Source organism: Rhizophagus irregularis, chromosome 1, assembly GCF_026210795.1.
Source record: "Rhizophagus irregularis chromosome 1, complete sequence".
Taxonomy (NCBI): Eukaryota; Fungi; Glomeromycota; class Glomeromycetes; order Glomerales; family Glomeraceae; genus Rhizophagus; species Rhizophagus irregularis.
This window is the reverse complement of record NC_089429.1, coordinates 1348835-1373585: the sequence shown is the minus strand read 5'-3', so window position 1 is coordinate 1373585 and position 24751 is coordinate 1348835. Positions and strand designations below refer to the sequence as shown.

At 27.3% G+C, this 24751-nt stretch overlaps 9 protein-coding genes across 9 annotated transcripts; 4 read left to right on the top strand and 5 right to left on the bottom strand.

Annotated features, from left to right (window-relative positions):
• Window positions 1-5429: 5429 nt before the first annotated feature.
• Window positions 5430-6247, top strand: OCT59_000259 (uncharacterized protein; the record flags this gene model as incomplete). The annotated part of the gene is made up of 2 exons (XM_066138706.1): window positions 5430-5433; window positions 5835-6247. 2 exons carry the CDS (start codon window positions 5430-5432, stop codon window positions 6245-6247), a joined length of 417 nt encoding a protein of 138 aa, XP_065988177.1.
• A 3077-nt stretch (window positions 6248-9324) lies between these two features.
• Window positions 9325-10962, top strand: OCT59_000258 (uncharacterized protein; the record flags this gene model as incomplete). Its single annotated transcript, XM_066138705.1, has 5 exons — window positions 9325-9825; window positions 9897-9954; window positions 10486-10761; window positions 10827-10871; window positions 10949-10962. The coding sequence occupies 5 exons, from the start codon at window positions 9325-9327 to the stop codon at window positions 10960-10962; spliced, it is 894 nt and encodes a 297-aa protein (XP_065988176.1).
• A 201-nt stretch (window positions 10963-11163) lies between these two features.
• Window positions 11164-12406, bottom strand: OCT59_000257 (uncharacterized protein; the record flags this gene model as incomplete). The annotated part of the gene is made up of 3 exons (XM_066138704.1): window positions 11164-11460; window positions 11547-12248; window positions 12317-12406. The coding sequence occupies 3 exons, from the start codon at window positions 12404-12406 to the stop codon at window positions 11164-11166; spliced, it is 1089 nt and encodes a 362-aa protein (XP_065988175.1).
• A 277-nt stretch (window positions 12407-12683) lies between these two features.
• Window positions 12684-13535, top strand: OCT59_000256 (uncharacterized protein; the record flags this gene model as incomplete). The annotated part of the gene is made up of 4 exons (XM_066138703.1): window positions 12684-12693; window positions 12792-12809; window positions 13001-13165; window positions 13276-13535. 4 exons carry the CDS (start codon window positions 12684-12686, stop codon window positions 13533-13535), a joined length of 453 nt encoding a protein of 150 aa, XP_065988174.1.
• Window positions 13536-14669: 1134 nt separating this feature from the next.
• Window positions 14670-15008, bottom strand: OCT59_000255 (uncharacterized protein; the record flags this gene model as incomplete). The annotated part of the gene is made up of 1 exon (XM_066138701.1): window positions 14670-15008. The coding sequence occupies one exon, from the start codon at window positions 15006-15008 to the stop codon at window positions 14670-14672; it is 339 nt and encodes a 112-aa protein (XP_065988173.1).
• Window positions 15009-16111: 1103 nt separating this feature from the next.
• Window positions 16112-16990, top strand: OCT59_000254 (uncharacterized protein; the record flags this gene model as incomplete). Its single annotated transcript, XM_066138700.1, has 3 exons — window positions 16112-16495; window positions 16570-16597; window positions 16752-16990. The coding sequence occupies 3 exons, from the start codon at window positions 16112-16114 to the stop codon at window positions 16988-16990; spliced, it is 651 nt and encodes a 216-aa protein (XP_065988172.1).
• A 421-nt stretch (window positions 16991-17411) lies between these two features.
• Window positions 17412-18024, bottom strand: OCT59_000253 (uncharacterized protein; the record flags this gene model as incomplete). The annotated part of the gene is made up of 4 exons (XM_066138699.1): window positions 17412-17552; window positions 17633-17685; window positions 17805-17876; window positions 17970-18024. The coding sequence occupies 4 exons, from the start codon at window positions 18022-18024 to the stop codon at window positions 17412-17414; spliced, it is 321 nt and encodes a 106-aa protein (XP_065988171.1).
• Window positions 18025-18130: 106 nt separating this feature from the next.
• OCT59_000252 (uncharacterized protein) lies at window positions 18131-18477 on the bottom strand (the record flags this gene model as incomplete). The annotated part of the gene is made up of 2 exons (XM_066138698.1): window positions 18131-18393; window positions 18465-18477. 2 exons carry the CDS (start codon window positions 18475-18477, stop codon window positions 18131-18133), a joined length of 276 nt encoding a protein of 91 aa, XP_065988170.1.
• A 4132-nt stretch (window positions 18478-22609) lies between these two features.
• Window positions 22610-24466, bottom strand: OCT59_000251 (uncharacterized protein; the record flags this gene model as incomplete). Its single annotated transcript, XM_025325919.2, has 1 exon — window positions 22610-24466. The coding sequence occupies one exon, from the start codon at window positions 24464-24466 to the stop codon at window positions 22610-22612; it is 1857 nt and encodes a 618-aa protein (XP_025178742.2).
• Between the last annotated feature and the right edge of the window lie 285 nt (window positions 24467-24751).

Below are 24751 nucleotides of genomic sequence, written 5' to 3'. Positions count from 1 at the left end.
ACAAGTATTTTAATTGGTATTCAAATTTTTTTATTGTCCGGAGCAAAGCGAGGTAATTAATAATAAATTTGTTTAAGCCTTCACCACTATTTTTCGTATTTTTTTGTACCGAATGATAATTCAAAACAGTCACGTGCTTACTGCGGTCTTTCAGAATTAACAAAATTATTTGGTTCAACGAGGCACAAAGATTATATGAAGGTTTGATTAGAGTGAGTTGGTAATGAAAGTTAATGAAATGGAGAAAAATCTTTTTTGAAAATTCATTATTTCGCGTTTAATAGAAGTAAAAATATGTTATAAAGAATCTATAGAAAGTAATATTAGAAATGTAACGAATCCGTTTATAATGGAATTGTCCAAATTATTCAATATCAATACTTACTGTATAATAAAAATTAATAAAATATGCAAATGAAATTTTACTTGTGAATGTTATCCCTTAAAGTGTTTTGCAGCTAAATTTGGCTGCGATTTACCACTACTCATGTGCCGATCTAAACTGTAATACAATGAAATTCCATGGAATCCTCTGCGGAAATCCTGAAAATTCCGCGGAATTTAGAACAATAGCTATCATTTAAGAGATACTACAATGACGGGCATGTGCCTTTCAGTCACGTGGTTGATCAAATTAAAATATACGTGATCAGTAATGCTGGTCAGTACAATTTTTGCCCGCACTATGGCTTTGAGTCCTGACTTCATCGTCAAGTCAGTTGCTTGACCCGGGTTAGGTAATCTAGATATAAATATTTATGTTACGCCAATTTTTCATTGTTTGAAAAATAACTACATTTGGATCGATCATTAAAAAAATTCTAATTGTTCAAATATTTGAATACAATTATATTTTATTATAAAAATAAATAGGATGAATCACTATATGTACTGTATACTATAAAATTATAACGAAGTAATAAATTACATTATTTATATTTTTCTTGATTCTATAGTCACATTTTCAAATTTAACATCATATAGTTTAACTCTTTTAATATTCCTTGTGTATTCCTCTTTAGAATTCTTGAATTTGGACGTGATATTTTATGATTAGTATTACTCGATGTTCAACATGGTTTAATTATAAAAAATTTATTTATAAAATTTTAATAATAACAAATATAATCCAATAAAATACACATACTGTAAAAATGATAAAGAAAATAAATAATAAAATAATATATACGAATAAAGAAATTTATATTCTGAATATTTGTAAATTTCCTTTCTTAGTTGTCTTTATCTACAAGAATGAATTAAAATAAATTGTTAACAATATTAGTAAAATTATCATGCAAAAAGCAAGTTAATGTAAATGAGTACCTAGATTGAGTTTAGTGAAATCGATTGCTTCTATGGATTCTAGAAAACAAAAAAATAATTGTAAATTATAAGTATTTCAAGAATACTTTTTCTAATATAAACTAGAACATTAATTACCTGAATATTCTCCAATTGAATTATTGTCATCTTTGTTATCAATAGCATTTTTTGGTTCTGGTAGATTTTTAAAGTTTAAAAGTCTACTTGTGTAAACTGCTTGAGGATTTGTAGTATATGAAAGAGTAGTACCATTATATGGTAATGAAGTAGAAGTAATCTTTTCATTAATTCTTTCTGCTTCTTCAACCTGCTTTTTGATTTCACTATCATCACTATCATCAAGTAATTTATCATATAAATTATCTAATGAATCATATAATTCATTTGCTTTAGGTCGTTTTGAAGGATCAGCATCCCAACATTGTTTAATTATGTTCAAAATTAGTTGAGGAATTTTATAATCAGATTTTGGCCTAAGCCCTTGACAAATGCTAATAGCTAAGATTTTATCATGAGCAATATCATGATAAGGAGGAAGCCCTGTACAGACTTCATATGTAATAATTCCAAATGCATAAATATCACTTTCTTGAGTATATTCTTTTCCTCTTAAAACCTCAGGCGCAACATAAGGTAATACTCCATATACTTGTTTTTCATATTCATTTTGAGAAGGTTTTACATTTGCTGGTTGGCATAATCCTAAATCAGTAATAATAGTATAGTCATTATCTTTTAACATATTACCACAATGAAAATCACGATGAATTAATTCTTTTTCATGAATGGATAAGAGGCCAGCTGCAATCCTTTGTAAAATATTCAACTTATCTACCCACTTTATTGAATTAAATGTATTATTTAAATATTGTCTTAAACTACCTTCTTCTGCGTATTCTATTACCATCATGAAATTATTAGATTCTGGATCTTTAGTAATGCCAAAACATCGAGTTACACCATCTGAAATAATCATGGTATGTGATTCAATCTAAAAAAGAATCCATAATAATAATAATAAATAATAGTAAGTTTAACATTTATATTGGAACAGTAGTTTGAAAATTATATACAAATAAGTAACCTACTTCTCTTAAAAATTCGGATGTAACATTCTGAGAATTATGTAAACATTTTAAAACAACAGGAAAATTTTTATGTTGGATCCAATATTCTTTTCTCTCCCATTGATTATTTTCAGAATCCCATTCTTCTATATATCCATCTTTCCAAATTGCTTTATAAATAGTTCCAAATCCTCCTTTAGCCAAATATTCAACATTTTCAAATCTATCATATTCAATCCACTCTAAAATTTCTTCATAACGTTTAGCTCTGAGTTGTGTTTTTTGAATAAACTTATCAACTTCATTATTTCCACTAGTCCAATTGTTGAAATTTTGTTGGAAATGCTTAACATTACATGACTTACACCAACCATTACCAGTATTAGGCTGTTTACATTCTTTGCACAAACCATTACATTTATAACGTTCTTTTAATTCTTCATTTAATATTAACTTATCAATTAACAATTTTTGTTCATCTGTTAATTCCCAATGGTTAAAATCTTTTATTTGCTCAAATACATCATCGCTGAGCTTAAATTCTTCCATATTAGATTACTGGTCAATTTTATGTAAAAAATGAATAGTTTTTTTTAAAAAAAAAAAAAATTTACGCCTTTAATATGTTGCACTGCAGTGATCGACAAATTTTAAATCAGCTGATGATCACAAAAATAAAAATATTGTTACACAAAAAGCAACTACAATATTTTATAAGATTTTTTAATCAGCAATTATTTATTATCTTTTAATACATTCTGTTATTGATAGTGATATTCTTTTACGATTGAATTATTGTGATTCAACTAAGAAGTTATTTAATCATTAAATAAATGGAAGTATAATTCAATTAATTAACCTTTAAAGTAATTAGGAAATTTCAACTGTTGGTAAAAAAATTATAATGAAACCAGAAAATTAAATTAAAATTTTTATATAAATTGCTTAGATAAATAAATAATATTATTAAATTTATTCCAAAAGTAATAAAACATAAATTAAATAATTTCTTGCAGTTATAATATAACAGCATGTTCAAACTATAGAATTTTAAGGAGGGATACAACAAAGAATACTAAAGGATCAAATAAATTGAAAGTTGAACGAAGTTGTAGTTGTGGCGCAGCATATTACTGTAATAAGCAACGTTCGTTTATTAAGATTTTTCATGACTTCTTAATAATAGATGGCTATTGATTTACTATTAAAATAAAGTTAGGCTAGACTTTTTTATATTATGACTTATGAGTAATTAACGTAAAGTCTATTAAAATCTACATTTTTGATATAAATATTTAAAAAATAAAATAATAAAAATATTTTTAACTAAATAAAAAAAATGGTTCTTTAAAAAATTACTTACGTATTATGGATACGGCATTATATATATATATACATGTATATTCCATTAAAGAGAAGTTTTGACCGGCACTTATATAATATGTAAAGTTCATTTAGAATCTTATACGATTTACATTTTAATAAGGAAATACGATTTGATTACATACCAATTTCTTGGATCGTCACTGAAAGGAGTCCAAATGTCTCTTTTCACCGTTTAAAAATCTTCAAGGGTTAAATTGATTTGGATTTTTCCAAATTTTAGGATCATGATGAACGTGTCAAACATTGACACTTATAAGATTTTGGAGGAATAATAATGGCGTAAACGTTTGGAATTGTTAGACGAATTAATGAAATATTTTTTAAAATTAAACCACAGGATATTTAGCGAGGTGATAGCGACGCTGATATTTAAATAAATATGTATAAATATGTTATTCTTTTAAATTAGGACATTAATAACTTAGACCAAATTTATAAGCGAAAGCAACTTGAATGGTTGTACGTTGCATCATATCATAAATATTTATAGGGATATTTGAATTATAATCCATCAGCAAGTTGAATAATTTGAAAACATTATCGCCAATGACATCATGTAACAAGACTCGATTAAACGCAGCATTGCCAACTTCTTTGCTTGCGTTACGTCTAAAAAAAAGGTTTAGGGTTTTTATTATAAAATATTTATTTTTTTAAAAATAAAAAAAAAAGCTTTTTATTTGTTATTTATACTTTGCGCTGCTATTTGGTTATTTTTTTTGCCATAATAAATAAAAAAGATACTTACCTAATTTGTTAAAATTTCTTTATATATTCAACATCTTGAAAATAAAAGAAAGTTATGGTCCAGCGTTCGTTCATAAAAAAATTCATTTTAAAAACGTGATAAAATTAAGAATTACTTCATGAGAAATCCCCAATAACTTGAATATATCTTGAGATTTTTTCTTAATCATAGCCCACATAAAATTTTAGTGTAGGTATTGATGGAATTTTTTCGAAATCATTTTTTACTTGATCGTGATAAAAGACTTTTTAGGATATGATACCCACTATTATTGCACTAATTTAAAAGAGAAGTCCAATCTTTTTTTTTTTTTTTGTGGGAAAAGTTTTCAAAAGTATGTTTTTAACGTTTTTTATTAAATACGTTTTATTATTAATTTGGAAATAACGATCTTTTTTTTCAAGGAAAACAAATAGAATAAATAAGAAGAAAAAGAAGAAAATGAAAAATGATTTATAAATTTTCTTTTTTTTTTTATTTGGAATAAAAAAAGAACAGAATAATATTAACGAAAATATCTTCTGATTTTCGATGTATATAAATTTTTTTTATTTATTTTTCTTTTATTAAAAAATTAAATAATATCATAAGGTAGTAAGTAACTCTTAAACATTCCCTAAAGTATTCTAAACAATAATAAAAAGGAGAGACGGAAATAAGCGGAGGAAAGCAATATTTTACAGATCCAAAATAGTATAGTATGATATCCCGATCTAACTTTATAAGAAATGAGTGAAACTGAAAAACCTCTCTTGGAAAGCGAAATTCCTTAAGTGAACTTTTACTAGAGAACTTCGAAGAAAACGAACTCCCATCACAACATAAAATGTATAACTCACCAAGAAATTAAGTGTTTGAACTGTCCGTAAGTATTTTTCTTAAAAAAATATATTTACATATTCATGGGTATTTATAAAGCTAAATAGTATAAATATGTGCTAACATTTTATTAACATTTTAGAAATAAACATGGTAACCCTATCTATTTTCTTTCAAAATTAATTTTCATGTATTCAACAATTTATACTAAGCAATGTGTATTTAGGTTTCATATAATTAAAAAAGTAAAGGTTTAAAATAAAAATGGGTTAAAACGTACTAAAAACACAATTCTTTATAGGCTACTTTATTACCTTGTATGATGGGAAAAATCTTTTGGTTAAAATAGCAAAATTCTCTAATTATAATCAATCATCTATTCTTAAATTGGAAAGAATGGAAAGAATGCAATTTTTAAAACTTATGAACATGACGGAAATTTGATACAACGTTTTTTTACCTTACCTAATAATTACTTTTTTATATAGGACAAACTATTAATTATATTTCTATTGATTTGGACGATCAAGAGTTAAGTCAAATCATATTACAAAATTTAGGACGAGTTCTTCCTTCTAAATTAGAATATTTACATTTAGAACTTTTTTTTATTACAGCAGATGATTTTAAAATGTTCTTAGTAGATTTTCAAAATACTTTTGTTAATAAATTTCTGATTAATGATATAACGCAAGATTTATACGAAGGTATCTTATTTTATACAAAGGAATATATTATGAAGAAGAAAAGGGTTAAATATTTGGCCATTAAAGTTAGACGTGAATTGGCTGATTTGAAATATGAAGTAAAGGAATTTAGATCATATGATATTATTGTTAAAAGATATTTTGATTTATATATTAATATATTGGATGATATTATTTACAATTTTACTAAATAAAATAACATTGTTTGATGTTACCCAATTTAATAATGTATATTTAAAAGTGGTAAAACCTTTATTAAAATGCTAATTAATCCTGACAAGCATTTGAGGACAGTGCCATAACGAAATCTGCATTATCTGATAGTTAATATTTAATGCTTTCGTTTAATTAACACTTATTTTAAAGCTTGCTAGCTGTACCAAATGAATAGCTAACAAATATAAGTTTATTTGAGGTTTATATTTATAATATAGATTACAGAAGCTTGTTACAATAATAATAGATTTTTTTTGTTAAAAGATTAATCAAATTTAATATTTTAAATAGTAATAAGTAACAATTCCATACCTCTTAAACTATAATTAAATAATTAGGAAAAATTTTGCTACACTTGCAGTATAGTTGATGTTTAAAAATATAAAAGCTGCTAAAATTAATTCTTTTTCAATATTTCATTAATTTCTTTCCTTCAACTAGTGATCCCTTTACTTATTGTTGTTGAGTTTTTTCAGGGTGGAGCATAAGTACACCTCTTCGGAAGTCCTTATTGGTAGGACCGTAGTATTGAGAAACTAAAATAAGTTTTACATCTTTTTAGAAATTTCTTTTTCTAAAAAAGATGAGCCTTTATTTTATATTATATAATACAAAATACAACTTTTTATATATGTTCATAATACTTCTCAAAATAAATCCATCAATTAATTATTTTCATCTTAATCTATTATTATATTAAATAATAGTGAATTTTAATGAAAATACTATTAATAAAATAATAATTCAGTTATAAAATTGTTTTACATGATGGTGAACCTCCAATTTAAGTTATAAATACTTATACTTGTCATTAAATACATTTCTAAGTTTTTTTTTTTTGAAAAATTTCTTGAACATAAAATTTAAATAATTCTTTACCGTTCGCTTTCAGTTTCATGAAGTGTGCTGCAATTTTTTTAAAGAACAGATATAAGAAAATTGTAGTGCTGACCATATCATCAAACTGCGGCAACCTGAAAAAACAAAAGTTTTAACTATATAACTAATAAAATTTTCTGCAATAAATTCGTTCATTCACTTACAGTTTCTAGCATAATAGCATAATGAATATATTTTTCAGTAGGAATTCTTGATATTCTAACATTTCAAACAATCTTTTACAATTTTTACATATAAATTTAATGATAAAATCAGTGATCAAATCATGTAAATTCCATACGAATTCCATGTAAATTCCGTATATATCCAAACCATATTTTTAGTGATACGGAATTGTGCATTTTCCCGTATCCATTCATGATACGTTATTTCTAAGGAAAAAAAAATCGTATAAAAACTTTATAAAAAACGTATCCAATTTTTTTATATGGGATCTTAATTAAAATGAATTTATTCAAATTTATTTACTATTTTTTTTTTTACTTTTTTTGAGTTTCAATCTTTAATTCATCATTATTTCGCTTTCTCGAAAAATTTGCAGTTAAACGCCTTCATAATGATATTTTTTTCAGTTCTAAAATTCAGTTCATTATTCCATATATTAATAGTATTATAAAGATCATTAATAGTTGGTCTATTTAAAGGATTAGAATCCTAACGTAACATTCAGGTGTATCATTTGTAATTTCAGATCGTTTTCCATCAATAATTTCATAAATGAGATTAACATCATGTTCAACGTTAGAAAAAGGTTTACATCTCGTTACAAATTCTATAATCATACCCAAACTATATATATCGGATTCTTTTGAAAATGTACGATATAAGGTATTACTCCATATATATTTCATTATTTAATGAAGTACTATTTGCGGGTCTCTTTCCAAATCGCATTTGACAATAACATATTTCCACCATTATTGTAAATATTTTTAAGTCTAAAATGAAAAAAATTTAAATGGTTAATAAATTTAAATTTATCCCACTGTTCCTAGTTAAAATTTGTGTTTTTTTTCTTGGTATTCTCACGGGTGGTGTTTATTTAAAAAGATGGGGTATAAAAGTCTATCAATATTAGAATGAAAAGTCTATCATTATTAGCCAAAACAAGCATATTAAAGGGCTTTATGGTACGGATACCGTGAGATAAATCAGTTTGCGCCGTGAAAATCATTGATATCCACAATAACTATTACATAGAGAATTGATAAATACGTTAAAAACACAAATACCCGAATGAAATTCTTCGTAACGTAATATTTTAAAATTCCTTTGTAAATAATTATGTAAATTTCCACCATTCGCATAGTCCCATTTAGTTAATAGTTTATTAACTTGTTGCCCCGATTTTATATAAAGATTGATGTAGAATAATCAAATGTATATTTTAGTAACCAATAAAATTATCTTTATTTAATACTTTTAACTAACTAAATTTAGAATATTAAAATAATAATATTTATTAACGTTTCTTCTCATACTTCTTGTATTTTTAATACTCTCTTAAATTATTTCCAGGTAAATAAATTGATTAATTTTATTTAAATATAAAATTATTTTTTGCGAAATTACTTTGTTATATACAGTATATTTTAAATAAAAATCATAAACAAATAAGCCAAATTAATATATATGACGACGTATTGTTAATGATACGATTGATACGATATCAAACTATAAAGCAACTTGAAATTTAATAAATGTTGTGAAAAGGTTTGTATTTCAAAACACTTTAAAACAATTCCAGATTCCCAAATTCTCTCTTTGGCTAAATATTCTAGAATGGATTGGCTTTTAATTACATCAATAAATTATATGACTGGTCACGACTCACGAACCAGTCGAACCATTTCTCATATATTATATCGCGTAAAAGTTTAGCCTAGTTTTAACTTACCTATTATGGAGAATTTAAATAAAAACCCCAAAATTGAATAAATTTAATTGTCGATCGGTGTATTTTAACTAGTCTTTTTTGATAATTTTGTTGCTGATCTTAAAATAATTGCACGTTTCATTCATTTCAATCGTTTCACACGTTTCAGTCCGTTTCACCACTATTTTTTCATTCTTTTTTTCTTTTATTATTTTACTAGTAACTTTTTTACATACGAATTAATAACATATTTTTTTGTTTACTAAATTATTTATTAAAATGGATGAAATTAAATTAAGCGATGATGTATTAGAACAAATAAAAGACTTCAAATATTGGAGATTGACTGAAGAACAGGAATCGTTAATTGATAAACTAATAAAAGACGAAGAATTAAAAGAACATTATAAAAAACATGGTTTATGTAAAAATTGTGACCATCTTAATATAAATTTTGAACTTTGCAATTATTGTAGTTTTAAACCAAATTTCAAAAATTGGACAAGTGGAAATCATGATGTTGATGAATTTATTCGAAAAGCACAATTAAATGCTAAAAATAATCATCAAGTTATAGAGTGGATTGAATATGATAATTTTAAAGATGTTGAATATTTAGCAAAAGGAAGATTTGGTACTACTTTTAAAGCAGTTTGGAAAGATGGTTTTATATTATATTGGGATAATGACAATAATCAATTGGTAAGAGAAGGCGAAACAAAAGTTGCTTTAAAATTTTTGCATAACTCACAAGACATTACAACAGATTTTTTAAAAGAGGTAAGATATTTTCTTTTAAATCTTTATTTAAACATTTGTAAATATTAAACTAATTATAATTTTGTTTTAAGGTTAAATCAAATATTTTAGCATGTGAAATTTCAAATGGTTTTGTAGTTCGTTGTTTTGGTATTACCAAAGATCCAAAAACAAATAATTTTATAATGGTGATGGAATTAAAAAATGGTAATTTAAGACAACACTTAAATAACAATTTCATTTCACTGAGTTGGGATCGAAAGTTGCAAAATTTATTGGGTACTATATCTGGTCTTAAAGATATTCATAATGAAGGATTAATTCATCATGATTTTGATTGTAGGAATATATTAAGCGATTTTAATGATTTAACCTTTATTACTGGTTTTGGATTATGTCAACAGGCAAATGTCAAATCCTCTCAAAATAGTGATAAAAAAATATATGGAGTATTACCTTATGTAGCTCCTGAAGTTTTAAGGGGAAAAGAATATACTCAAGCAAGTGATATTTATGGTTTTGGAATTATTGCACATGAAATTTGTATAGGTTTCCCTCCTTATCATGATATAGCTCATGATGAATTCTTAGCAATAAAAATTTGTAAGGGATTGAGGCCAAAGTCTAATTATAAAATACCTCAATTAATTTTTGATGTTATTAATCAATGTTGGGATGCAGATCCTTTAAAACGACCTGATGCAGATGAATTATTTAGGCTAATATCGAAATTATCCTATCATGCTGTTGATAAAGATTCTGTGATCTATAAGCAAATCAAAGAAGCAGATGAAATTAATAATAAATCATCGTTTTCAACAGTCCAATCATCATCATCGTCTACTAGTATTCTCTCATATATGACACATCCTCAAGCAGTTTATACAAGCAAACTTTTAGATTTTAAAAATCTTCCAGAACCCAAAAATGCGGACAATGATGATTTAGAATATTCAGGTAATTTTAATTCAAAATAATCATTTAAATCTATTTAAAATAATAATTATTCTTTTATTTTACAGATTCCTTAAGAATGGATTTTACTAAACTTGATATTAATTATAAAGGTAATTACTTTTGCATGTGGTTTTTTTTTGATGATTTGATCTATTAATTTTAATTAAACTATTTTTTTTTATTACAGATGGAAGAAATTAAACACATTTTACAATTAAACACATTTTACTTTAAATGGAAACTTTTAGTATATAAAAAAGCAAAATAGATATAATTTATTCTTATTTTATTTTGAACTTGGAGATAATTTTTTAATGTTATTTTGAGTCATTTTAAGATAAAAATTGTAATGGAAGTAATGGAATTAAAAATTATTATTTTATTTTTTTATTAATAAATTTATTATATTAAATTATCTAAAATAAATAATGAATAAATTACTAATATCATAATAATATTTTCAATTAACAGATAAACATTAAAATTATCAGGCTTATCTGAATTAAAACGTTTGATTTTTGTACAATATTTTATAATAAGTTCAAGTAATAGTGGTCTTGATTCTTCATATTCTTCACCCATATATCCATATTCAAAATTTTCTAAATAATCACCACATTTTTGTAATAGTAGTTGTAATGATTCTACATGTAATATTTCATCCATCAACAAAGATCTCAATTTAAAAGGTTTAATAACCTTAATAATTTGTTGAACAAAATCAGAATTTAAAGAACAACAATAAAAATATGAACAGATTCTAAAACATTCAATTGATTAAAGACCTCTTGTAAGACAGTAAGTATATTCTTAAAATCAATGTAATTAAATATAATTGTACTTAAAGTATTTGAACAATTAGAATTTTTTAATGGTAAAAATAAATTATAATTAACTTTAAATCCAAATGAAATTATTTTAAGATTATGTTGTGAAATAATTATTTGTGATATACAATTTTCAATTAATGATAAATCATTAATATTACCAATGTGGGATGAATAACAAAAATTAATTGATGAGATTGAATTGTAATTATGAGAAAAAAATTTTAAAAAAGGAACGATATTTATAGTAATTTTAATATCATCAAGGAATAATGTTAAATCTTTGATATTGTAAGTAAAATTTGGATTTTGTAAAATCAATTCCATAGTATCATTACAATAGCTATCCAAAGTAGATATTGCATATTCAAGAGAATGTAATTTTCCTTCATTTTTAATGAAAATTTCAAGTAACGACTTATAAACTAATTCTTCTACTTCCATAAAATCATCATCGTCCACTAAAATAAAAATCCACTTTTTAATAGAACGATAAATACTCCCATAGTTTAAGTATTTAATGAAACTAGGATAATTGAACAATGTATTATTTGAACGTAATAAATCATATTTAATTCCATATTCATTAAATTTTGCTTTGTCATCTTCATTTAATTTACTTAAGTAAATTTCAATGTAATGGTAATTTTTGGGATCATACTTTGAAAATGGATCTTCCCACAATAATGGAATCGCTAAACGACACCATAATCTATTAACTAAAATACACGAATATAATGTTGAAAATCTTTTCTGGAATGTTGTATAATTTCATTTGTTAATTCGGGTAAATCTGAAAATATTTTTGAGCATGCCATGTTTGTGAAGGAAAAGGAGTAACTTTCATTTTTAAAACGGAATAAATTTATCAATTTTTGTTACGTTTGTTGTACTACTCCATAAAAAGGCAACAATCATTCCATTTGGATGTTCCAGCATGCTGATCTCATGTGATCGAATTTTTATTCAAAGATCATTTGATTGAGATGATTTTTGCTATAAACAATTTTAATAATAATCATTAGGCTTCGAAACCGATTTTATAATAAAGCTTTTTTTTTTTTATCAAAAATTTCCTATTTTCTTGTACAGACTATGGTCCAAAGTATTTTATGCAGAAATTGTTAAAAAAAAATTGGCTATTTATGCGCCACTTTCTATGGTCGATCGATGATCGACTTTATTAAGAATCTTTTAATCAAGTTGGACTACACAAATACTGTATGTATAAGAATACAAATTCTGAGCACATTTAGAACATGTTCCATAAATGGATAACGTTACTCAACATTTATTAGCTTTGCAAATGTTCAAGTCAATAAAATTATAGCTAATAAAATTTATATAGTTTGTCCAAAACATTGATAATACCGTTAAACATTTTTTATTTTATTTTTATCTTTAAAATGTAGACAATGATGGGAGTCATGCTAGTTCGGGAGCCCTTACAAAAGAAACTACAACGTGCTACTATACTAGGATAAACTCAACCCTCGCAAGGATCGTACTGCCTGTTATTGAAAAAGACAACTTCAGGCAAAACCTGCATTGTCGAAATAAATTAAAGAAAATAAGAAGTAAAAAAGAAAAATAAGAAAAATAAGAACTATTCGAAGCCAAAGAATCTATATAAGTTTTAAAATACAAAAAAGAAGAACATCCACCAGAATGTAAAAATTGGATGTAGAGAGAACAAGCCATAAAGGAATCGGTGCACAACCTCGTGACGCAATAGGCGGATTCGTCCATAAAAATGGGTGTATAGGGACGATCGGAGGAGTAGTTGCAAAAGTATCATCAAGAGAGTGCGATGATGAACCTTTATCAGCGGCTATATTATGTCGTTTTCTTTTTCGAGAGATATTACGCGCTTTTCTCAATCATGAAGATTACGATTATGTTGAATCCAAATGGTTTGGTATAAAGTTTGTTGTAAAGAAGTCATAAATTCAAAAATGACTTTTTTTGTGAAAGAATAATTATTGGTATACGCATGAACAGTGTCTGCTAAATTTTGAGGGATAAATTGCATAAAATTGGTGTAAACTAAGTAAATATCGTGACTGTCATCTAAGACAGATGTGAAAGGCGAATTCTTTCACACTGTCTGTGATAATTTGTGAATTCCGACATTTGACGTATGTGTAGTAAGTAACGTGATGAGCTTGGCGACATGGGAGCGCAATGTTGCGTTGATGAAAGGTCTCAAGTTTGTACAGAGTCCCAAGTGAGTATTAGTGTCTGGTAAGGCGTTGCAGATAGGGCATGGAATGCCAGAAGATGGATAAAGGGCGGGTAGTGTTTTAATAGTACATCTCCGCAAGGTAAAATATGATTAAGACTTTTGATCTTGAAGGCGTCGTATGCTGATTTGCGTTCACTACAAATATCATCGGTGTTGTTCAAGTGGAGCCAATCTTTAGTGAGCGGCCAATGTATGGCGTTAATATCAAATTTCTCAGACATGGGGTGTTTCCCAGAAATTGGTCAAACGTATAGCTATCTGTGATCGATTGAGTAAATTTTCTGACATCGCGATCGATGGGATCGATCGAGTCCCATAAGGGCATCATAAGTGTACCCGGTAAACATGTAGGATTAATCTCAATAGGCAATAAAGTAAGAGCAGACTTAACCATAAGTCGTTAAATAGGTTTCCGGAATAAGCTTTAACTTTTGTAAAAGTAATGTTGAGAGATTTGTTGGACATCATAGTGTTAATAAGACGCCAAGCTATATTATTGCTGATTTTGAGAATTCTTCTAATAGAGATAAGTTTGTTGGAGATTTTGTTGAAAGTGTCTATGACATTTTGCGAAACAGTATGAAAGATAATTTTAGAGTTCTCGGGACAAACTAGTAATGCTGTCAACACGTGTAGACTTCCGCTTTTGCAGAGGAAGGATTAAAGGCCGTAGATACTAGATGAGACAATGCTTTTAGAAACCTCAGCCCAAGCGAAACCTATATGAGTATTGGTTTCAGGAGAAGTCTTTCTACTAAACGAACCATCTGTATAAAAAAGAAATGAAGATTGTGATTTGAAATTATTTGCTAAAATTAATAAAGAATTGATGAAATCTATATTTCCAATAAAAAGATTTCGAATAAAGAAAGGTGGTCTTGCTCTGAAATTAATATGTCCGTAACCTCAGGAATTTTAGTCACGTACTGAGAAATTACGAGTGCCTCTTGATCTCTCTGTTTCTTTTCCCGTCTCCTCTCTCTAATCTTATTGCTAATGCTTTTCTTATACACATCATCCAAGAAATCGACCATTTCCTCATCGTTACCATCAAGGTCACTAGGTGCTCGTCCTACTTCATTATTGAGTTTGTCTATTACAGAATCGGGTACATCAACAGTTGGTACTGTCACCACTGGCATCGCTTCTTCACCGTTTTGAAATGGCAACGCCATCCCATCCACTGCTGAACTCTGTTCTAATAATGCAAGTCTAGCCTCAAGCTCTCCAACTCTAGACTTGAGTTCAGCATTCTCAGAATCACGCCTTGCATTCTCTTTAATAATTTGCTTCAACCTCGCATTCTCAGCCTCAACCTCAGCAAACTTTAGAAACTTCTCTCTAAGTTCGGGAATCTCGGCATTCTCCTTCCTAAGCTCGGCAATCTCAGCTAAGAGCTTGGAATTTAATTCTCTCAATGAATCAATGGATTGTATGTTCGATAATAATTTTTTATATAAGGTGGAATAATTCAGAAGTCTGTTAGCGTAGATAAAAAACGAGGTAATATCCTCATCGGAATTACTGATTTATTGATGTAAAAAATAAATTACAAGTTCGGCAATACATAAACAAAGTGAAATAGAGTTTCCATACTAATGCCTACAGACCACATCAGTTGTTCATCTAAACTACTAACACAATATCCTCTAATCCGATTTTATTTTGATATTCTGGATAGAATAAAATAGTCGCCAATTATGCATAGAACATGCAGAGTCAGAAATAAATTAACAGTTATTGACCTTAGTAAAACTCACCGAAAGTTTACGTTCTCCATCTAATAGGTCCTCAAAATTTCCGAACAAAATAAATAGATGCAACTCTTGAAGTCGTTTCTTGCAAATGTATAGCCACAGCCGACATATTCATACCTTAATTGCGTATTGTCTCGTCCAGGCTTCAATAATTTTTTCGTCAATGCTTCCTTCAAACTACGTCAGTTTTTATTAAACGAGTTCAGGCTCGGAGAAAGGCTTTGGTAATCGAAGTCACTGATTTACTGCGCTTTGTTTTTTAAATCTGTCTGTGTTGCAAATAGAATCATTCTAGGTCATAGTCCAACACTGTTGCAAGTAGATCGATCACACAAAAAGCCATATTAGTCAAATACGATCAATCGTACGACCGAAAAATAAATATGCAATCTAATGAGTAATGATAACAAGCCATCAATCAATCAAGAGTCTATCAAAAGGTATATATACACCCTCAGAAACTCTCTTAAACTTCTTTTTAAAAACTTCTAAAACTCTCAAACTTTTAAAAACTCTTCGAAATGCTCTCACTTCAAGAATTATCTAAGAGTGTAACTGAAACTTTTTCACCTGATCGGGTACAAAAGATTCTCGTTGAGCTTGGATTTGGTGAAGATAACGTAGCATCATGGAATGAACCCATTGAAGTCCCTTTTGGGGTTTCTTCAACTCTTTTTATAGCCCGTGTTGCCATTATTTACGGTCTTCCATTTCGACATATTGACCTTTACCCCGAACTTGATTATATTCAAACACATGGTGGAGAAATCCCGAAATTTGTGAATAAAAAAATTCAGTCATTGAGCACAAAGCAAATTTTGGGTGGAGAACCTCGAAACACCATACCTGAAAACATATTCATATATGAATACATATATAAACCCGAAGAGCAAGCGCTCAATGTGGTTAGTCAAATAATGGACAAGTTTGGTCATACAAAAAAATTTCTCTATCGCGGAATCAATACTCATGATATTAGAGAAACTCTTTTAGAAGGGTTTATGGAGGTAAGAGGTCGGGTTTCCATGAGAAAAGATTTTGGGGGTGGACTATATGCCACTCCAGATATTGAATATGCCATTAAATACGCTGGAAGGAATGGTTCACTCCTAGTTTTTGACTGGTCAGACCTCGATAGAAATCTTACATATAAAATTTTAGATGATTTAGAAGTATGGAAAGCGACAGTAAAAGGCTTTATTTGCCTAGGGAACAACAATAAACCGTTACCTCCACAACATTATGAAGACATTATTCAAGGTCCGATTTCCTCCAATTATGATGCTATCAGTCATTGCCATGAACCAGTACCTTTAGATACTGAACAAGTTGTTGGAAAAACTGATTTAGGCATTAAGGCTTTTGCCAATCGTTTTTTTGCCATAGTATATTTGAGATAAGCACCACACGTATTGATTAGCGGAAATTTGACAATAATAATTGATTAAAGATGTTTTTTTTATCTTCTTAATAGCGAACAATCTGTACACAAAATATATTAGGCCTTGCGTAAATTCACTTGAAGAAGAAATTTTTATTACTGCAAAACTTAGTAAATTTGATCTAAACATTAGGAATTCTATGTAATTGCATTATATAGTAACAATGTTTTGTACTTTTACAAGTATTATTTAAAATATTAATTAATAAATACATTTTTAAATGCGATTGTTTTTTTCTGATACATCCGGCTTTATTAATATATGTTTAAAGTACAGCTCGCAAGAAAACACTATTTTTCACCCTTAATCAAAGATGGGATGATAACCCAAACATGTTAACGAATAAAATATGAGAAAAAAGGATTGCCGAGGCGTAGTATTACGCGGTTCCTTTGGAACTTGCTCCTTTTAAAACTTCAGCAATTATATAATCGCTTTCATCTACAGTTAGATTTAAGACGAAACCCGGAGGGGTTGATTTTACTCGTGCTATCTTTTCTTTGCCTATAGTATTGAAGATCTAAACATTTTTCGAGCTCTTTCCATTCTTTTTTTCTAAGCATTATCAGAGAACTTAGTCTCGGAAATTTCTTTTCTAACCTCATTTTTGACCAAAGCTCGAGCTCCTTCTTTACCGTAGGTGGGTTTTAACTCTTTATATCGATTAAATAAAGCTTCCCAAAATCAAAGCAGCTGGAGATAAGGTCACGAGATGCATCTTAGTTTTTTGTTTCGGCATTGTCTATCTTATTGGAGAGTCGTAAAAAAATACCCCTGGCATCAGTTGCACAACTTGATTCCTCCGAGATTCCACCAACAACAGGAATATCGGTTAATAATTCTTCTATAAGTTGCTTTAGCGTACTCGATACCTTTTTCCCACCGGACTTTTTAGCTTTTTTGCTCGAGGATTTTTCGGTAGATTACTCCCTAGTACGTTTTTTCTGTGGAGTTTCTGTATCGTCAATTTCCATATGATGGACATAGGGCATAGCTTTCGTGGATTATTGGTGCAATTGTAATTGCACGATATGCTTGCAGGTTAAATATACTAGCGGTTTCGGAGGGCCTTGAAGTTGAGGGATAATCGAAAAAAGCTTACGGGTGGGAGATATGAAGAAAGATCTTTATAACATTTGGCGCAACCCAAAGTACTTTAACCTGTTGAGTTGTTGTACCCTCATCCCCCATCCGTATAGGTGGTGAAGATAGGGTAAATATTTCGCCCATTGACTTGGATAAAGGTGAGATTCCACTTGATTGAGAGGGTTTGCCTTGCAAACCAAGTAATGGCAAATTGGAAACGATGCCAAGGGCATCAGCTTGATCTAAGATGTCCACATTCTTTCCACAGCCGGGGGCTAGACATGTGCTTGGAGTTCCATATAAAGTAACAATTATCTAGGTCTTTTTCAGAATAATGTTTACTTACATATACTGATCATGAACGTAGTGAATTATCGGGGCTAAAGATGGATTTTTATATCACTTGTAAATTTCGCAGGAGAAAACATTCCCAAGATTTTCACCAGCAATTACGTACTGCATTTCGTCATTCATTAACCCCTTGCAAATCTATAAAAAAAATGACGAAGGATTAGCTAAACCCCATATGCGAAATATTGATTGCCAAAAAAAATATCTTTATTCGAATATTGTTTTGTTAATATGATATTAGCGTGAACAAGGAAGAGACATGACGCAAAAATAAATGCAAATCAAGTCGAAAAAAAACATGCGAATATATATGCGAATCGCACGTCATACGGCCCCTATTCTTCGGCAAGAATTTTACCGACATATTTCAAATGAATGAGGTGATCGGTCCACATTCTATGCTTTTATAGATACTATTGGGATAATAAACCCGTTCTCCAAAATACATATCAGAACCCCATCCACCTTTTATATCATTCTTTATATTTTCGCCTTCATGGTCTTTATTACACATGGGACAAGGTACTGAACTATTAAACACAAATCTATCGCCATAACTCTCACTATACTTCAAGGATAGATGAGGAAAACGCTCTAACACCAACCCAATGATATGTTTTCGTTTCTCTTCGGGATCTTCAGTGAAGAAGAAATAATATTAATATTAGACGAATGAGATGAACTATTAGTCTGAATTTGTTCTGAAGGTACATGATCCTGAAGGGAAGGGTTGTTATAAGGAGTTACTGTTTGATGTTTAAAAACATTGAACGCTAAAGTTCTAGGGGCGGGTTAATTTGATATAAATGAGATTTGTCGTGTTTCACTGAACATGGAACAAAGTTTCTTGAATGAACATAAAATTTGACAAAAATATTGGTATGCGAAAGCTGGGCCGTAAATTAAAATGATGCAATCTCGCGTGGATCACGTGATCCAAATATTGAAAAATTTTAAAACGTAACATCCCCCCTTCCTCTTTTTTCCTCTTTTATAGTATGGCATGTTCAAAAATTTTTTCAGGAGATCTACCTAAATTGATAAGTGAAATTATATAGTATTTTCAGAATGACATTTCAACATTACCCTCATGTATTTTAGTTAAAAGATTATGGTGTCGTTTGGAAGATCCGTTTTCAAGTAAGAATCTTTTCAAAAACCATTGCTTTATTGAAATTTACTTACACAAATTAAATGAAGATGACAAGATAAAATTAAATGAGTATGGAATTATTAGTAATTTATTCCTTTATTTAATCATCCTAGTTTGATTAAACGTTTAGATACATAACTGAAGTTTATAATTCTATAATACCTACATTTTGTTAAAATTCCTGTCAAGTTTTATTTCTTGTCATTAATTAAAGTTGATTTACATACTTTCCCTATAAAAAGGATTCTGGAAATAACTCCGATAAATGATCATTTTCTAGTTTTTATTCCGAAGAAACTCCGACACGTGATCATTTTTCTGAAAAATCCTTTATAGAGTTTGAATTTGAACTTTTATATATTTCTGTATATAGATTGTTTCATCAAGACTTAATGGAAATTTATATCTTAAATTTGTAAGTTATCAATTAAATGAAAATTCGGTCACACTTCAATTTGATATAAAAGTATTAAATTTTTAGAATTTATTTAACTTAAGAATTTTTGGTTAAATAATTTAGAAAAAAAAGAATAAATACTAAGTAGGAGGTAAAAGAGAAAATAAAGACATAATTTCGTGAATAATTAGAGAAAATTTAGCTGTTAGATAACGGCAATAACGAAATTAATATAAGTTTAATTATTACTTCAAGGGACACAATTGATATCATATTACATGGATTAATAATGGCGGTTTTATTGTTAAACAATAATAATTGTTTATATGTTAAAACTACAGAAAAAATAGAATCTATGATTATTAATTTTATTAACATAGCGAGTAAAAGAAAGAGATTGGACGAACGTTATTTTACAGAATTGACGTGGATAGAAAATTGGTTGGAAAAAATGAATAAAACATTGGGAGTGTTTAATAATGAAGAATATATTAAAGCTAACAAATTAGGAATTTAGGATTCAATTAGTGAATTATATGAGCTCGATGATTAATTTCACATTGGAAAGACTTCCCGATTGTTCTATTATAATGATTGGATTGTTAGTTAATGAATTCAAATCTGTATTGGAATAAATTATTAATTTCAGGAGATTTCAGAGAATGGAGTTAAATTGAAGACAAAGGTGAAATACAAAAACGAGATTCTAAATAGTGAATTAGATGAAGATTTATTTTATTATAATTTCTCTTATGAACTAGATTGGAATAAGTCATTATGTTTTGTTAGTGATCAAGATTCATTATAACGTGCATATAAGGTTAAAAATTTGCTGAAAGACTTACCGATTTATGTTAAATTGTTTAAAAGAGGGGTAAATATGATAGATTCCGAGATATGTATAAGATGCGAAAAAGAAGTGGAGGATTGGGATCATGTTTGGACATGTGAAGCAAACGAGTTTACGATAAGAGAAGTAATATTGAACTATAGTGTCCTATGAAGAACAGATGTTGGACGCAGGAGATACTGATCAAGCAGTTATTGTAAGAAATAATAATATTGCCGTTACAAGTATTTTATTTGAAAAATCTTTAATTTTTCTAAACAAAACAAGGGAATGGTAATTTTTATAATAATAGATTCAATAAGATAAGGAAGAAAAAAAGGTGATTTTTAATTTATGGGTCTATTGTTATATATAATCAACTAAAAGTTAAAATTTGGATTAAGAGGTGTGAGGAAGTCGTCGACAAGAGAGTTAGGAAGGATACAAAAGAAGGAATAAATAATAATAATAATAAACAAAAAAAAAAGAAGAAAATAACAAAAGCATTAACGGAAAAAATTCAATAAAATTATAAAATGATGAATAGTATTTTCGATAATAGATCTATACAGTATTTTCAGTATGTCATTTATGAAAATTAGTTATTAGGTAGGGATTAGAATAGATTACATAATTTATTGGTAATTTTTAGTTCATAGTTTTTTAGATAGATTGGTTAGTTATAGGGTTATCGATAAGTTATTATTGGTATCTTGTACAATTATGTAATCTTTTATGATTCAAATAATTAATAAAATGCGTTACTAATTTTTTCTTTTAAAAAAAGAAAAATTAGTGGTTAAATATTATGATTGGTCTTAATCATTGATTTGTTCTTACAGGCAGTGTAGTGGACGGACTTGACCTTTGACATGTTAAATTATAGATAAGCAGCAAACGGTAGAAATGATATATCAAAGCTGTATTTCTCATATATATGTTTTATGATATTATTTTAGTACTTTAATTCTACAGCAAAGTATTAATTATTATAAGTCTAAATTCACCCAATTATTATATTGATGAAGATTTTTATTAAGTTGTATATACTTTGTATGTACACTTGTTTGTTGTTATTTCTTATGTTTTTCTGAATAGTAATGCAAATACTAGAATAACTAGATATTATAGAAATTTATAAAATGATATCATTTATGTGATTTGTATGAAAAATAACAGCTTTCAAACCTTTTAGCTTGAGCTAACTGAATATACTATGTGGAGCTTTTTTTTACGATAAAATAAAAGATATATAGATCAAGCAATCAAAAATATTGAAAATAATTACGAGTTATTATTATAATTAAGTTTATCTAAAAAGAAAATTACCTAAATCTTGACTCTTGCAAATTTATCAAATAATGTAAATTTATCCATTTTTTTATATAGTGTATTCATCAGATTTTCTATAGGACGCTTTGAACGCTATTGGAAATTTGAATAGAATTTTTTCTTCATATCTCTTGAATAACATAATGATTTTTATCACGTAAACACTACGCATCTTTTGATATTTATTATATGATTACTTCTAATATTTCCTTGCTAGTGATTTACAGAACTATTTTTTTTACATATAAAAATCCAATCAAAATAAAGTGATTAGCCCAATTTAATTTATGTATAACGGCGGTTATCAACATAAATAGAAATTATTAAATGAAAAATTGCCTGAGCATTTGGAAAGAAAATTTATTTTAAAAAATATTTTAGTCGTTTCTAGCTGATTTATTTAATTTTTGCACATTGTTCATCTTTAAATTATAGCAAATCAGGCAGGTAATTATAAATTTTGCACATAGACGTAAATTCTATATTATATAACTTAAATTCTTTCGCTTCATTTGCTAATACTTGTTCAGTTACATTAATAGCTAAGTACTTAACTCTTTTCTTTTTCATAATATACTTCTTTATACATCGTAAAATATCATCACTCCATGAACTAATCGATAATATCAATTTTTCAATAAAAGTATTTTTTAAATTTTTTAAAAATACTTCTAAATCAATACTACTATATGCGTTATAAAAATCCAAACATAAATATTCCAAACTACAAGGAAGAATTTGACCTAAATTCAGTAATATAATTGAAGAAAACTCATTATTTCTACTTTCTATAGTAAGATAATTAAGATTTTGTTTGAAATTTTTGATTGAATTCAACACCAAATGAGCACTCTGAATACTAAATACATCTGAATTAAAATGTTTAACATTCTTACAATAATTTTTAATTAATTCCAATGATTTTTCCTTCAATTCCTTCAATTCAGCATACTTAAAATCAATAGAATAAAACAATCCAATATTTTCTAAATATTTTCCAGATTTTTGAAATAATAATTGCATTGAATTAATTATTAATGTTATATCATAATTCTCTGAATAATAATTACGTTCAATAATTCTTTCACCCACAAATAAAGATTTCAACTTAAATGGTTTAGTAATATGAATAATTTGTTGAACAAATCTATGAATTTTAAAAGAACAATAAATTATATGAATAGATTCTAAAACATTTAATTGTTCAAATACTTCTTTTAAAGAAGTGATTTTTTCAAAATTAATTTTATAAAATATAATTGTTTCTAAAGTATTTAAACAATTAGAATCTTTTAATGACAATAATAAATGATTTAAGTGAGTTACATTAGTACTAGTATCACAATCTTCAAAAATTAATTTTTTGAGATTATGTTGTGAATTAATTACTTGAGATGAATAATTTTTAATTAATTCATTAATTTTAATATTATTATTAATTTGTTGAAATTGAAAATGAAATTTTGAAATTGAATTGTGATTAGAAAGTAATAATTTTAATAAAGCTGTAACCTCATTATTAGATATAAAAGTAATAAATAAATTTCTGATGTTATGAATAAATTTTGGATTTTGCAAAATTATCTCCAAAATAATATTTTCATAGTAATTTCCATTGAATTCAAAAGTATGTAAATTTGCTTCATTCTTAACAAATCTTTCAATTAAAGATGTGTAAATTAATCTTAAAAGTTGCTGTTGAGATGACTGCCCTATAAAAAATTTTTCAAAAAAATGATCACGTGTCTTAGTCTCTTTGGAATAAAAACCAGAAAAATGATCATTTATTATCGGAGTTTTTCCAGAATTTTTTTTATAGGGCTGATATAAATATTCGTTCTTAATACTCATCCAATCCTCAATAGATGATTTAAAGTCGCATGTTTTTAAACATTTAAAAAAACTAGAATAATTAAATAATGTATTTGATGAAAATACACTTATTTTGATTCCATATTCATTTAATTTTGTTTTATCATCTTCACTTAAATTATGTAAGTAAACATCAATATAACAATAATTTTTAGGATATTTTATTGAAAATGGATTTTTCCATAAAAATGGAATTGCTAAACGACACCATAATTTATTAATCAAAATACATGAGTGTAATGTTCTATAATCATCTTGCAAGTATTGTATGATATCATTTAATAATTCAGGCATATATCCTAAAAGTATTTTTGAACTTGCCATATTGTAAAGGAAGTTGCCATATTGTAATAAAGGAAGAAGAGAAAGAGGGAAAGAAAAAAGTGGACTTAAATAAACGGGTAATGTAAGCATAGTTACCAATGATGCAGAAATCACTTAATCAAATAACTTCAAAATGACTAGTTATTTGTCATTTATTCAATAGAGAATATTGTCATATCATATCACTGTTCTTCAATTGTTAAACACAATTTTTTTTTTATTATATTGACTCAAAAAATGGTTCAGAATATATATTTGTTAATAAGATCATAATTATGTGTTATTTGTATGTAATAAAAATTTAAATCATATTATCATACATACATATATGTATTATTATATATTGTAATAAGTATATACATCAGAAGCTGGGGT